This window comes from Misgurnus anguillicaudatus, chromosome 10 (assembly GCF_027580225.2).
Source record: "Misgurnus anguillicaudatus chromosome 10, ASM2758022v2, whole genome shotgun sequence".
NCBI lineage: Eukaryota > Metazoa > Chordata > Actinopteri > Cypriniformes > Cobitidae > Misgurnus > Misgurnus anguillicaudatus.
The window spans coordinates 26,107,411-26,123,751 of NC_073346.2; the positions used below are offsets into that span (position 1 = coordinate 26,107,411).

The 16,341-nt window shown below is 36.7% G+C and overlaps 1 protein-coding gene across 4 annotated transcripts in view; it reads right to left on the reverse strand.

Annotated features, from left to right (window-relative positions):
- tg (thyroglobulin) overlaps nucleotides 1-16,341 on the reverse strand; it is a 50,167-nt gene that overhangs the window by 19,323 nt on the left and 14,503 nt on the right. For 2 of the 4 annotated variants that reach the window (XM_055210372.2, XM_055210371.2), the window contains exons 20-39: nucleotides 16,135-16,299; nucleotides 15,750-15,899; nucleotides 15,207-15,371; nucleotides 14,359-14,478; nucleotides 14,142-14,257; nucleotides 12,592-12,700; nucleotides 11,845-12,042; nucleotides 9,587-9,757; nucleotides 9,371-9,457; nucleotides 8,045-8,128; nucleotides 7,806-7,943; nucleotides 7,475-7,648; nucleotides 3,008-3,119; nucleotides 2,845-2,924; nucleotides 2,579-2,722; nucleotides 2,358-2,423; nucleotides 1,987-2,121; nucleotides 1,633-1,800; nucleotides 1,335-1,542; nucleotides 152-236 (exon numbers count right to left, since the gene is read on the reverse strand). In XM_055210372.2, coding sequence (XP_055066347.2) covers nucleotides 152-236; nucleotides 1,335-1,542; nucleotides 1,633-1,800; nucleotides 1,987-2,121; nucleotides 2,358-2,423; nucleotides 2,579-2,722; nucleotides 2,845-2,924; nucleotides 3,008-3,119; nucleotides 7,475-7,648; nucleotides 7,806-7,943; nucleotides 8,045-8,128; nucleotides 9,371-9,457; nucleotides 9,587-9,757; nucleotides 11,845-12,042; nucleotides 12,592-12,700; nucleotides 14,142-14,257; nucleotides 14,359-14,478; nucleotides 15,207-15,371; nucleotides 15,750-15,899; nucleotides 16,135-16,299 — 2,675 coding nt within the window. Of the gene's footprint in view, nucleotides 1-151; nucleotides 237-1,334; nucleotides 1,543-1,632; nucleotides 1,801-1,986; nucleotides 2,122-2,357; nucleotides 2,424-2,578; nucleotides 2,723-2,844; nucleotides 2,925-3,007; nucleotides 3,123-7,474; nucleotides 7,649-7,805; nucleotides 7,944-8,044; nucleotides 8,129-9,370; nucleotides 9,458-9,586; nucleotides 9,758-11,844; nucleotides 12,043-12,591; nucleotides 12,701-14,141; nucleotides 14,258-14,358; nucleotides 14,479-15,206; nucleotides 15,372-15,749; nucleotides 15,900-16,134; nucleotides 16,300-16,341 lie in introns of all 4 variants that reach the window. The other 2 variants (XM_073872245.1, XM_055210370.2) reach the window with 1 other exon arrangement.

The window sequence follows — 16,341 nt, forward strand, 5'->3', positions numbered from 1 at the left end:
ACAGTAACAATAATTGCATATTACCAGAGTCAGCAGCAGCTTTATAAATGCAACAGTGAGAAGTATATCAGTCATTTATATATGGGTCAGCAAGTTGTCAAAGCAATAAGGGATTAAACTTGAGTTTATTGTGTATGTCATGAGTTCTTACCACACTACTGGGAACAAACAAATTGAGGTACAAACAGTCTTCACTGGAAGAGTCACTGGTGTCACCAGGCTGGAGACAGCTGGGTCTAAAATGATAGTGATCAAATGAATCAGCCCTCTTATTGATCGGACTTCAAACAGTGACAGTAAATAGTTCACTAAGGGACTTGTTATGACAACATATAGTTTGGTTCCAAAACAGCATTTAAAAAAAATAGTTACCGCCAAAATCAGTATTGTATCTGGTCAGTATTAAAAAGTAAATTCATAATTTTACGCAAAATCTTATATCCGCCGTGTTATTCTGTCATCTTTTCTCCCTTTTTTCCCAACATGCGATAAACGCCAGTCCTCCTTCTCTGCAGAATGCAATAAATCCACTCAACAAATCACAGCGCACCATTCCACGCATCGTAATCAACAATGGCGCCGCAAAATACACACAGAATCCTAGTTTTCTTCATCTACTTTGTACTTCGTGATAAACAAACAAACAAAAACAAAACAATAATTTTGATGGCATTGATGAACCTCTGGTGGTTTTCTGTGGTGGGGAAAAACGTAAGCCATCAACATATAATAATTTATGTGAGAGGCACTCGGGCAAAAAAAATGCCGGCTGTTGCTTGTTCTCACACGACAGCATCAAGCTTCTGTCATGCTAACACATTGACACCAGGGGATCTTATGAAAAACTTTCCATTATTTTACTCGAAGTCAACCAAAATCGAGCAGGACCAAAACATTATACAGCTGATCGCTGTCAAAAAAGTTCAGCAACGACCTCCAATGAAAGTGTTCTGACAAAGTAAGTGTTTTGATTAATGCCATTAATGTTTAATCAGTGTAAACCACTAGTCAACTAAATGAATATAACATGGCAAAGTTGAATGCACATTTATATATTGATTTAATAGATTTATATAGCATTTTGAAAAAAAAATCAGTTTTAATGATAAATCTTTGAAAATCAAATTATGGATTTGAATTTGTAACATTATTATAACCTAAAGATGCTATGCGAATATTTGTAACAGAAAATTGTGGTTTTCATCTTGTCACTTTCTTGATATAGAAAACACGTTCTTTCCCAAATTAGTCAAAATGGATTTATTGCTGTTTGGAACCAAACTCTTCATATATTTATACCTTTTAAAGCCTGCAATCACACAGTACGTATTTACCGGGAAAACGTGGCATTCCAGGTGCCGGTCCAGTCAGCTGGTTGCGGAGGGCTGAAGCGGAGCTCTCCAATAGGTGGACGAGCATAAGGCACACCCAGGAAGTAGTTCACGTGCTTGCTATCCAAGCCAGTTATACGTTTCACTTCACTTTCTCCAATTAGTGTCCCGTGATCAGGAATAGAAACAGAGGTCAAATCTGGCAGTGAACCTAAAATATACCAAAATATTAAGATAGCATTTTAGGACGACAATAATAATGAACTAATAATAAGTCAAAGAACAATATTGGGTAGTTCACCTGTCTTGATGTAAACCGATTGCGCAGGCTCTTTGATGACTAGCGAGCAGCGCTGGCCACTTGTTATAGGAAGGCAGGTGTGTGTGTCTGGATACATCACACATCTTATGGCTGACTCTCTGCTATTATTGATAGACACAGACGAACAGGACTCACTCTCCTCACAGGCTATAAGAGACAAGGAGTCATGAGATCACAACCTATAACATGAAATTAAATTGTTATACTGAAAGAATATTATTAAAAATATCATAAAATCTATTATTATTTAAGTAAAGGCGCTGCTACTGTGGACGTACCATAGCAGCGGTGAAAACTGTGTATATTAAAAAAAAAAGGTAACAAAGATTTTACCAGAAAGACACCAATCTCTGACTTTATCAATTTGCTCTGCTATATCTCTGCTGATGTGGACAACATCAAAAGACGACACAGATGAATCCACCTGGACAGAGGAGGAATCCAACAGCTTCCACTTGTTTAGATCAACTGTTGAGCAATATAAGATATTATATGTGTGTATATATAGTGCATATAAATGACTTATAGCCAGCGCTGTTAGCATTGGTGAATATATTTACATTATATTGGACTACAGTTTTTGAGCACCAGCTGTGATTGTACTTTACTGTTATAGATACAACCTGTACAAACATATTGTTGACTTACTGTACATATGTAAATCATAATAAATAAAAACCAGTAAAAATAAAAGAGTCTCTTACTATTCTTTGAGGGAGACCTGAGACTGAATCTTGGACACACACTGGGACTCTTTGTCCATTGGTTCACTACAGAGACGGATGTAAAGGCGATTTGGAAATGAAACAAACTTTTGGATAAAAATCCATGATGGATATCAAAAATCCTATTGTGGGAGTTTTATTGTTAAAAAAGCACAAGCGTGTATTACTAACAAAACTGGACTTAAAGCGCGCACACACACCTGGCTTTTCATACCAGCCGAATGGATGGACGCTAGTCTGCACTTTGGATGGGGAGCAGTCCTGAATCCTCCAGTTTGTGGCATCATTCTCACTGCACGTCTGTATACCCAGACTATTCAAAGTCAAACATAATACATCTGAACCTGTCCAAAACCAAGACACAGAAAACAATGTGTTTAGACACGTTATCTGAGCAATCACATTAGTTTTTAAGTTTCTGAACAAGGTGGGTTCATAGATTGAAACAGACAGTATTGGTTCATACCAGGCACACCCGAATCTCTGACATAACCTATGCCACGACAGCATGGATCTTCATCACACCGTCTTTCACACTCAAAGAACCTGCTCAAGAAATGTAAACACAGAATAAATCACAAGAGAAATACATAAACTAAGATGACAAAATTGTCTTACTTTCCTCTCACCCTTCACTGATGCTTTTACTGGCCACACTGACTCTATTGCGTACAGAGTAAGACACCATCTTCTGAAATGGGACACGACTGTAAAAGCTCTTCACACTTCCTGACAGGGAAACTGCTAATGACAAAGAGACCAATAAAGAGAGTACACATGACCAAAAGTGTTGTTGATAGCTTTTCGAAGTAAAAACAAGCAGAGATCTCTCTTTCTGACATGTTTCTAAATGAACTTGAGGTAAAGTGTATTTAGGCTAGCACTGTAGAAATGCACTCCAAAGAGCAGATTTTTTTTAGTCAGATGGAAACCTCAAAGTCATGCTCATTAGGCAATAAAAGTGTTTGCTTATTATGAGGTTCTTTGAAGAAAACAGAAAGCTGGTTAAAAAACTGCAAAGTGGTTTTATAGCACTGACAGAAGCCCTTATGGCTGATTTCCACATAGTTAGCATTATTTTCCACTCTTCATCACCAACTGCAGACAGACCACATGTTAACAGTTTAGGATCGACCCCCTTTGTTGTGGATTACTTTATAGGCCATGAGACATACAATCCCTGTGACCCTGTTACAGATGAAAATGACTGTAATTCTACTGCAGGCACACGCAACAGATTTTCAATTTTAAATATTCTTATTGTGTTATTTTAAAGACCTAATTAAAATATGGCAGTATCTACCTATCTGTCTGTCTGTCCATGTAACATCTATCTATCCATCTAACATCTCTATCTATCAATCTAATATCCCAATTAATTAATCTATCCAACATATCCATCCATCAATTCATCCATTTATCATATTTATACAACAAATCTATCTATCCAACTTATCCATCTATCTATCCATCTATCCATCATGTCCATCCATCCATCCATCCATCCATTTATCCATCCATCCATCATGTCCATCCATCCATCCAACACATCAATCCATCCATTTATCCATCCATCTATCTATCCATCCAACACATCAATCCATCAAATTAACCATCCATCCATCAATCCATCCATTTATCTCTCCATCCATCCATCCATATATCCATCCATCCAACACATCAATCCATCCAATTAACCATCTATCAATCCATCCATTTATCTATCTATCCATCCATCCATCCATCCAACACATCAATCCATCCAATTCACCATCCATCAATCCATCCATCCACCCATCCATCCATCCATCCATCTATCCATCCAACACATCAATTCATCCAATTAACCATCCATCCATCCAACACATCTATCCATTCATTTATTCATCCATCCATCCATCCATCTATCTATCCATCCATCCAACACATCAATCCATCCAATTACCAACCATCAATCCATCCATTTATCTATCCATCATCCATCCATCCAACACATCAATCCATCCAATTAACCACCCATCCATCTATCCATCCAACACACCAATCCATCCACTTAACCATCCATCTATTTATCTATCCATCCATCCATCCATCCATCAATCTATCTATCTATCCATACAACACATCAATCCATCCAATTAACCATCCATCAATCCATTCATTTATCTATCCATCATCCATCCAACACATCAATCCATTTAATTAACCATCCATCCATCTATCCATCCAACACACCAATTTATCCAATTATCCATCCATCAATCCATCCATTTATCTATCCATCCATCCATCCATCATCCATCCATCAATCAATCAATCTATCTATCTATCTATCTATCTATCTATCTATCTATCTATCTATCTATCTATCTATCCATCCAACACATCAATCCATCCAATTAAACATCCATCAATCCATCCATCCATTTATTCATCCATCAATCCATCCAACACATCAATCCATCCATTTATCAATATATTCATCCATCAATCCATCCAACACATCAATCCATCCATTTATCCATCCATCCATTTATCCATCCATCCATCCATCCAACCACTATCTATCCATCCATCCATCCAACCATTATCTATCCATTCATCCATCCATCCATCCAACCATTATCTATCCATCTATCCATCCAACCAACCATTATCTATCCATACATCCATCCAACACATCAATCCATCCAATTAACCATCCATCCATTTATCCATCCAACACTTCAATACATCCATTTATCTATCCATACATCCATATTCAGTTAGTTTCCTTTAGGACACCGTCCCAAACCCAAAGAGAGCTTTATCATGAATTAAATTAGTGTAAATGCTAAATAAATATTCTATAATTGTCTTAATAGTCTATGTAATGAAAGAAAAACCAAGTAATAGTGTACCACAGGGACGACATATTTTTGTAGGCCAACATGGAAGTTAGCGGGACAATGGTTCCCTCATAAAAAAGCCAATTTTTCCAGTAGATGTTTGGATAATGGCAAAAAATAAGCTCTGTGTTTAACAAAAGTTAATAATATTAAACATTATGTCCATAAAGTTAATCTTTACACATCATTACAATATTTATGAATTTCAAAGTCACAATTTGGCTTTTTATATTTCTAATAAACGCTTCCACTTCAAAATTCATAGAACTAGTATTAATCTTTGAAGATTAACTTGTTGGACAAAACGTATAAGTGTCTTATACTGTCAGTGAGCTTATTTTTTTGCGATAATCCGAAAGTCTATGGGGAAAATAAATGGGCTTTTTGGCAAGGGAACCAGTGTCCTGCTTACTTCTGGGACGGCCTACAAAAATATGTCATCATTGTGGCACTCGATAAGCATTAAAATACTATGCAAATAAAGAGTATATGTCAGAGAAATGAATGACTTAAGCAATCTCCATCTGTACACTCTGGTTAGAATAAAACACTTGTGTTTCCACATGGTTTAAATCCTGGAGCTCTGCAGAATTCAGAAAGACATCCAAAATAAGCATTTAACTGTGTGGTCGCTTACAGTCTTATGTAACAGCTCCTTTCCATTTCTAATCTACGGGCTAAAAATGAGCATCATGTGTAAAATAATATTGTATGGAGGGTCTCCACCACATTTTATTTTCCATAAAGTCATCATAAGGATTCCTCGACTGATAGCTACAGGAAAATTCTAAATGGAAAATGTGAGAAACACAGCAGATGTTGAAATTAAGACGAAGTCTGTCATACTACCAATAAAAAAACATGGCTGTATGAGTCAAGCCAGACTAAACTCTGAATAAATTCCATATTTAATATCTCTAACCTAAAAAAGATCCATCACTGGCAAACCATAGCACCTTAAAGTGAAAATCAAATTAAAGGTTTGCATAGTATTTGCATGATAATCCTCTAACGCAAAAATATGAATGACTATAAAATATGAAGACTTCTACTCGTGCAACCAACTTTCAGTTATAGGCAATTCTAATTCCTGTACATTTTGCATGTAATAGCCAATTCTGTCAGAGATTATTTAAAGTACAAACCAGCCTTAAATGAAGAAACTTAAGTCTGTTGATGTCAGCTGGTACTAAAGAAAATCATGTTAGATTAGATGGATTAGTCTTCACTTTCATACACCGCAGACTAGATGAGCTCATTGCTGTCTGCACACCACATGGATGACGAAAAGTTTTGCCATTTCGACTCACTGAAATGTCTGAATTACCGAAGGGGCAAACTCAGTTCCAACCGCAAGCTCAATTGTGTAATGTGAACAACGTATGGTCACTATTATGATACATTATGGCTCATGATCTTGGCATGGCAGAGGAGAGAGTTAATTTTAGATAATGCATATCACGACCAGCATTCAGAATGGAACACATTATTATTACATCAGATTAATTTGTTTCCCAAAAAACTACTTAAAAAAAACATTTATTTAATATAAAAAAATAACAAGTAAAAAATAGCCAAAAAAAGGTCCCTATAGCTGTCACTGGGGCAGTACATTGAAAATGCCTTAATATATACAATTAGGTATAGATATGTATTTGTTACCAGTATGTAACTTTGAGGTACTATTATACACGCTTACCAATATGTTCATCTAAGGTACAATTATGAACTCTTTAGCTACAAAGGTGTAATTTTTGAAAGGGTTTCACCCCAGTGACATCTCGGGTTCAGCTCCATTTTTGTGTTCCTATTGCTTAATTGGCAGAGCATTTTGTTAGCATTGCAAAGGTCATGGGCTTGATCGCCAGAGAATACACTTATTAAAAAACTGTATAGATGGAATGCACTGAAAATCATTTTGGATTAAAGCATATGCCAAAAATAATTAACAAACAAAATCTATGACAGAAAGACTCGATTGCGAAGACCACAGCACTAACCCCTCCATAAGGCAATGCAAATGCCATCTGTATAATCACAGTGGAAAGTCTGTATAAACATACCAGCAATCCTGAAAATATGAACATATGTATTATATTGAATAATATACTGTTTAAATATAACTGTCTGACAAAATACGTAATGTGATATACAATGTGAGGCAAAAGCTGTCTTTCTCAAGCAATGATCTGTGTGTATGTGACTCACTTTTCTTCTGGTGTGTATGTTCAGGGCTCCGTGCCAGCACTAGACTGCATGCCTGCCTAAGAGGTTTGTCATACGCCCCGCACACGCGCGTGTCCGGATACAACACACACTCGAAATACAAGGGGTCTTCATCTCTGAGGTCAGATACGTGGCACAGTTCTTCTTCCTCGCATCCTGAAACACAAATTTTTTTCATATTCATAAAGCACATTTTCAAGCACAGACACTGATTAAGCTATAACCAGTGGTGAGGTGCAGGGTATATACAGGTATATGAAGTCGGCACTGGCTATAACATATATTAGCATTTTCAGCATTGTGTCTATCTTACGTTTTAGACACCACAACTGAGCCTCCTGGAAGGTGTATTGATGTTTGAAGATCCAATAAAGCTGGCTAGGAAGCTCCTTATCTGTATCGACTTTGACATCACCGCTCTCCAGAGCATCAAAAGCTTCTTTGACTGAATCTGAAGGGGAAAATGAGCAGAAACCACCAAAAAATAGATAAGTGGTAAGATTATGAAAAATATAAAATGTTAGGGGTTGGGTGCATCTTACTCAGCCGTACCAGAAAGTTGAATTCTAGAATCATCTAATAAAGTGGATCCACTGCAAGGAGAGGGACTTTTTGGACGCGTGCTCATATCGGACTCTGAAAACACATATTTTAAGTGTTAGGCTGATTTATATCACTCAAGATGAATGTACGCTTGATTTCAGTTTTACTTTTTTTTATTATCCTACTGACTACAGGTTACACATACACATGTACACTACGATAAATGATGTAATCAATACGGCTTATAAACATATTTTATGTTACTTTACTTTTTAACAGATTCAGTTAAGGAATTAAGGATTGGTTTCACAGACAAGGCTTATATAAGCTAAAGCCAGGACTAGGTCTTAGTTAAATTAAGAAGTTTAAGCATCTTTCAGAAACATGCCTTAAAAAATATGTTACTGATGTATATCTTAAAGGTGGGGTGGATGCTTTTTTGAAAAACACTTTGGAAAAGGGAGTACGGCCAAGTACCAAAACACACTTGTAGCCAATCAGCAGTTAGCGGCATGTCAATTAACCGACATCGTTGCCTGGGTTGCGTATGTGTGGGGTGGGTCTATCAAAAAGAAGGTCCAGATTCTGTTGGGGTAGGGGCGTGTTTGTTTATGTTATTTCAAATATCAACATTGGCTTTCAGAGATCATGCACCCCGCCTTTAAGATAAATTAATGGCACTGGCTTATTTTAAGATCTGTCAGTGAAAGTTATTTTCAGTTAAGACAGATGTTTTAGTCTAGGACTAGCCTTAAGCATTGTCTGTGAAAATGATAGCAACTCAAAATGTAAAATATTAACTTGAAATGACTTGCACAGCCCAGTATCTAATAAAACTTTAAGGAAAGCAACCATTTTTACTGTGTACATATACTATACAATACACAAGTGTACAGTACATACATGTTATAAGCATATATTAATAAGTTATATATACATTATTAATATACAGTATAAATGCATATATCTTTAAAAGTATGTATCTCTTTTACATGTAAGCATATGTATGTATATACTGTCTGCTAATTCTAATCATGTTTACATTCATACAATGTATATATTGTATGCTTACATTTCTACACTGTACATTCACGCGTATATACGCACACACCTGTACCAGTAAATTTCCAATTGACTAATTTAATATTGTGTACTTTTGTTGTTTGTGTCCTCATTTTCATATTTTTCAGAATTTCATTGTAATAGTGCAACAGATTGTTTTCTGTACATTAGACAATAAATTCTTGAATCTTGAATAAAGTCAAAAGGTATTATATACAAATGTAGTATGGAGGATATTAACAAAGGGCTGATCAATGCTAAATATATGAATACCTCTCCACAGATAGACTCTTTGGAAGCTGATGAGAGTTTCCTGGTAACCGGTTTTGTTTTTGCTGGACGTTGGTATTGCTGCATCAGCTGCAGTCAAATAAAATTGAAAACTGTTCTTTAACATGACACAATCGTGTGCTAAATCAATTAAAAAACAGCAACTTAAAAGCTTTTATAGTTTATACACTATCTATGTGCGTGTGCATGTACTCATACTAATGGTGAAGTTCTGTCCTCCGAAGCTGAAAGTGAAACGCTTCTGCTGTTTGTTGTATTGGACACCAGCACCACAGACACGATTGGAGGACGCCGTGCCGCTCATGTCCCAGTCTTTATCGTCACACTGCAGCACCGAAGGAGAGCTCAGGAGTCCACACATTATAGAGCCTGTACAGGACAAGTGTTTTTTTTTTTTTTTTAAATAAAATAGACCTAAATGTCAGGTCAAGAGATTTGGACAGGTGTATTTTGTGGATTATAATCGTTTAACCCTTGTGCATTGTTCAAATTTACTACCTTTCATGTTGTTCGTGGATGAAAACATCCACTAAATTAAACGGCTGTAAAAGTGTATCAGATGAATATTTTTTTGCATAAATCTTTTAATGAACCTCAGTACTGACAAAAACTCTATGATTTTAACTCTTTAATTGCCAAGTTCATAAGTGATGTCACTGATTTTGGGAAAAAACACACAAAATGACAGATTCTTAATATAAAAAGTAATTGTGGACACTTTTTTTAATTACAGTTCAGGGCATCCCTACTGAAAAATCCAGCAAAGACCAGCATAAGCTGGTAGCTGGTCCCAGCTGGTTTAACGTGGCAGTAGCTGGTCCAAGCTGGTCCTCCCAGCCCGGCAAAGCTGGTTAAACTGGTGGGTCTGCTGGTCTTCCAGCCTGACCAGCAAAGTCCAGCTAGACCAGCTAAAAAACTGATCAAAACACAGCTAAACCAGCTTGCTACACCAGCAATACCAGCTAAAACCAAGCTGGGAGCTGGTCTTAACTGGATTTTTCAGTAGGGATGTCAAAGATTAGTAAAACCATTGGCTTTGATGCATTTTTAGTTTTTGTGCAGCATCAAAATTTATTTTTTTTCTTCCTCTATTTATTGTTCGTGGCTGTTTTTGCCACACTGACTTTCATTATAACGACATTTTTTAAAAGCAGAGCCATGACACCTTTTTATCATGCATTCTTGATTGTGTGTGTTTTTTTCTTTTACAAAGAGGTAAAATTTGTATTGTATTGCATTTTAATTCTTGATCACCATGTGGCACTATTAACCCCATTAGTAGGCCTGTGCAAAAACAGAGCTTAATTTTTGGCTTGTACATTGAGTTATATGGAGTATAACTCCATAACAAACGCATACTAATGTGTGTGGGTGCGTGCGTGTGTGTGTGAAAGAGAAAAAAAACTGATGCTGCACAAAAACTAAAAATGCATCAAAGCCAATGCTTTTACTAATCTTTGACATGCCCAAGACAGTGAAAAGGTAAAAAAAATCCAGTCCACATTCACTTTTTATATTGAAAATCTGTCATTTTGTGTGTTTTTCCCCAAATCAGTGACATCACTTATGAATTTGGCAATTAAAGAGTTAAAATCATAGAATTTTTGTTAAGATTGGTAATTTTGATCAGTACTGAGGTTGATTAACAGATTTATGCAAAAAAAAAGTTATACATTTTTACAGCCGTTTAATTTAGTGGATGTTTTCATCCACGAACAACACGAAAGGGTATTCAATTTGCCCAAAGTGTATTAATGAGTTTTAAAGCATTTTCTCAAAATATGTGTAAATATAAGATTTGTCACCAAAAATCATTCCATTTGCTGAAACAGAGAAAGTTGTGGCCAAATAAAAACAAACAAAAACCCCTAGTGGATGAAAACATCCCTAACAACACATAAGGGTTAATGGTTTACATTTGGTTAAAATGCCTGTAACAGGTGGTATAATGTCAGGTTCAATTGTGACAACTTGCCCCATATAATGTGACAACATTACACAATGGCAGATCAACATGTGTTTGTAATAATCCTAATCTTGCCTAATAACGTTAAAGGAATAGTATGTAGGATTGTGTCCAAAACTGGTATTGCAATCACAAAACTTGTGGCTAAAACTGGTATTGCAATCACACAACTGGTGGCCAATACACAAAATGACAACATAAACATCAGTTGAGGGCTGCAACTCCACTTTTTAAATGACAATATCCTGGCCAGACCACTGTTGTCAGTGATAAATGTATTTGAAATGAAAATGATTTCTTAATGCCTAGTGACATATCAGATCCATTTTATGATTAATTGATATAAATTTCTTACATACTGTTCCTTTAAGTATTCTGTATTTTAGCACATGTGCCTAAACAGAAATTCAAAGTCAAATATTAACTTGGACTCCATCACCCCTATTTGGATGTTAGAGATCTACATATAATGAGTGGGATTGACTCTGACCTCCACTGAGGACATTCTGGTTAAGGATGAATCCATCACAGCAGTTCTCACGGCTGCAGGAGTTGACGCAGAAGCGGTGGACATCAGCCAGAGCGGTCCTGCTCGCATCAAACACCAGCGTGCGATACACTCCAGAACTGCTCTTACGGAAACTCAGTCTCTCAAAGCTCTTCTTTCCTGCTGTGCTGAATTCATGACCTTTAGGTGAAGAACAAAGGGTGCTGAGTTTATAAGAACGAGAGAAAGAAGAACAGATACTCTTTAGCACTTGGCCAAGAAACACAAGTGCATCTAAATGCTTCCGAGTTGCCAAAAATAACTAGAAACTGAGACTGCGCTCCCATAGTTTCTGAGAGGAGTTTCAGAGTACAAAGTCGTTTATTTCACATGGATAAATATTTGATCTCAAAACAGAACAAGCCTAAGGAATGTTTTTATGACAATCTAATTTATTCCTTTCGCTACAAACACAGACCGCTATGTTAAAATAATCACTCGTTAACCTCTCATTGCAACTACAGTTCATTGTGATATTGTATCCTAATTATAGGCTTAAGCATTCAAGCATTTGCTTATAGTTATCAAGCTAACTCGTTCCAAGTTCTGATTGAATCAAGCTGGATCGACACGTAAACGTGTTTATGCGTATATGAGCGTGTTTTGCTGTGATATGTGTGTTTTGCAACTCAGGACCAAAGTGGCTGTTCACCAGGGGAACATGTGTGATAAAACAGCACATGAGCTTACCTTTCTTTCTCAGTACCATCAGATTAGGTTCATCTCCTCCTTTTATTTTCACAGCGCAGCTGAGAGCCTGGAATGTTTCAGCGCCATCATTTCCCAGAAACCCTTTGCTCTGCAATGCCAATAAACCACTTTTTTGCAATAAATTTGTCACATTTGGAAATAAAAATTTGAGGGCCACTAAGAGAAAAAAAATTCCCAATGCCAGAAAATTGAAATTATAGTGACATGATTAATGCCCCAGTTTTCCAGCAGGTGGCCCAGCACAAACACTATAACTCAGAGAATGGTCCAACTTAGTTCAACTCAGTGTTGACATTGGGTTAGGAACCAAAAATCTTGGGTTTTATGCAGTTGAATATTACATTTTTTGGCCAAAGATTTGTAGGGAAACAGTAAAATATTTTAGTTATTTGTCTAATTTCAATGGATAGTTCACCCAAAACCAAACATTCTGTCATCATTGTTGATGATCAAGTTGTTACAAATCGTATGAGTTGTACATTTGTATGAGTTTATTACTGCTGAAAACAAAGCAAGATAAATTGACCAAATGTTTGTCACCAAATGGTTTTTGATCACCATTCACTTCCATAGTAGTATTTTATCCTACTATGGAACTCAATAGTGCACCTGTTTCCTGCTTGATTACAGAGGCTAAGTTAAAGGGATAGTTCGGCCAAAAATGATATTAAACCCATGATTTACTCACCCCCAAGCTGTCCGAGTTGCATATGTTCATCGTTTTCAGACAAACACATTTTCAGATATTTTGGAAAATGTTTTGGATCTTTCAGTTGATTAGATGTGAAGTTGCGGGGTCCACGACCTTGAAGTCCTAAAGGTGTGCGTCCATTCTTCACAAAATAAATCCAAGCGGCTCCAGGATGATGGATAGGGGTCTTCTGAGGGTGGTCCGCGCGGTGTTGTTGTAGAAATATCCATATTTGGGACTTTATAAACCAAAATAGCTACCTTCCGGTAGCGCCGCCATCTTGGACTCCTCTGTATTCAGGAGAGAGTATTAGCGTAGTGTACGCACTTTTCTTAGTGACGTATGACAAATTCGGAGGGCGGGGGCACAGAGCAGCAGCAGAGTAGCCTCCGTAGGCTGCGTAAGCACTCATCCTGAATGCGGACGCGACCAAGATGGCGGCGCTACCGTAAGGTAGTTATTTTAGTTTATAAAGTTTTAAATATGGTTATTTCTACAACAAAACCGAGCGGATTACCCTCAGAAGACCTTTGTTTATCATCTTGGAGCGGTTTGGATTTATTTTGTGAAGGATGGACGCACTTTTTTTGGACTTGAAGGTCGTGGACCCTGTAACTTTACATTTAATCAACTGAAAGATCTAAAACATTTTCTAAAATATCCAAAAATGTGTTTGTCTGAAAAACGATGGACAGCTTGGGGGTGAGTAAATCATGGGTTTAATATCATTTTTGGCCGAACTATCCCTTTAATGGATTTTAGTTTAAGGAACTTGACACTACACTGCATTGAAAAAGCAATTCAATGTGGGCAAAGTGTATGTGATTATTGGTCATACTTGTTCAGAGGTCTTGCATTCAGTATTGTCTGCACTTGTGCTGTAGAGCGTGCAGTGTGTTTTCTCTTCTTCCTTAAAAATGGCCACATGTTGACACGAGTCCTTCTGAGCACAGTCTAACAGAGACAATATTGATCATCTTTATTCCTGTCATGAGATACCAATTCACACGATTCAAGTGCAGGTGTACAAAAACAATATCAATAGTGTAGCTCACCAAGCACACATTTCCTAATCTCATTTTCCATTGGCTGGGTTGAAGAGTCAGAGCTTAGAATGTCAGCACTCTCTGAAGTCAGCAGGGATAAAGTGGAAACCATCTCAAACTTCTCGAAAACTAAAGAGAGAGAGAGATACAATAATATTATCAACACAAACAAATGAATGCTAACTCTTTCCCCGCAATTGAGTTATCGCGTCAATTAAGAGAAAACATTTGCAAAAAAAAACTGATGTTACTGATGAGGTTTAATGTTAATCTGTAATACCGCGATTATGCACTAGATGGCGCACATACCCAATTTATAAAAATACTGAAGCAAAAAAGTTATTTACTAATTTTAAACTCTGTGTTTGTTTTTTGATAATCGTTCTGAATCTGATCTCCAACAAAATTTCTTCACAAAAATGCAATTATTTCAGCTTTTTGCTAAAAAATATTTATTTTTTAAAGAAAAATAATATAATTATAATAATAATAATAATATTTAAGAGTTTATAAGCAGAGAAAAAAAATGAAATGTTTTTTTCCTGTTTTGTTTGTTTGTTTGAAAGCAGAGGGTCTGTTCTTTTATTTTATATATTTGCATGTTTATATATTTTTAGAAGAGAATTTTCCTGGAAGGCGGGGAATGAGTTAATTACCTTCATTTTAAATCAATAGTTGCACTTTTCCTACAATGTCAAAATCATTGATGTGATTTCTATGGAATTTTTGTACAGTATTGATAGCATTATATCACCCTCCATTCAAGGCTTTCCCAGGCAGGGTCACATACTGGTAAGCTCGAAGTTACTGTTGCTTTGGATAAAAGCACCTGCCAACTGTATGAATGTAGCACATACCTTGGCATTCTTCTGCTGTAATTGTACCATCAGAAGATGTCCAAGAAAGCTCCTCCCCCTGTGGAGTGACACATAACCACTTGCCAGACAGTGGGTCTTTCTGGGCCAATAGGAAGTCACCTTTCTTTGTACATTGCAGTTTACTCTGCTGGCATTTAGTAAGACCTTTAGTTTAAACAGTGTGAGAAAAAAAAGAGAATTATAGAGCATTACAAATTATAGGGAGACATGGTTGAACTGCAATAAAAATACGAACTGTGTCCACTTCAAGTTTTTACAAATTATATATTCCAATTTAAGCACGTCTTTAAGTTTAAGTTTCATCATGTTTAAAAAGTAAATAAAACTGCCAAGCTTCAGAGGTCTGTAATCTATAGTTAGACCAGGCTTTATTAGAACTGTATTATTAATTAAAAACCAAAACCATCTACACACTTTTTTTAAGTTGATGCAAGATCTCTTTCACAAATTAAAACCTTGCTTAATGTGCAATTTTACCTATTTAAAAGCCTGTTTGTGTTTTTATAAACGGTCTTTACTCACAGTGAGAAGCACTGAAGGCTCCCTGGGCAACAGTGGAGGTCCCGGTAGGGCAGGAAGTGCAGAAGATCTGTCCTTCGTCTGCCTGGAATGTGTCACGGGGACATGGAGAACATACACCATCACTAGAGAATGAACCAGCTGGACACAAAACTGTGTGTGTGGAAGAGTGAAAGTGAAAGAAAAAGAGAGAAAGACAGAGCAAGCGGGTTACACAAAATAATGTTGCTTTATGCAGTATTTCACATGTGGGAAAAACTAAAAAGATGCATCAGCTATAGCAAACTTTACAGGTCATTATTCAGAAAAGCAAGTAAAATCATTTTGCTTTATAATCCAGAGGACAGTCTGCCATTATAAAAAGCAGAGGGTACAGAAGCCAACATACCACACCCAGTGGATTGTGGGAGCTGCATATAGCCAGGCATGCAGCCAAACAAGGGTGGACTGGAGACAGTTAGAGAGCCGTCATAGAGGAGTACAGATCGGTATGATTCTCTTTTGATTAATTCCTTAACACCATTTAACAACCTCTCCTCACCAAGTGCCATGTCTGGAAAACAAACATGTATGGATTGACAGTGGGCATCAATCA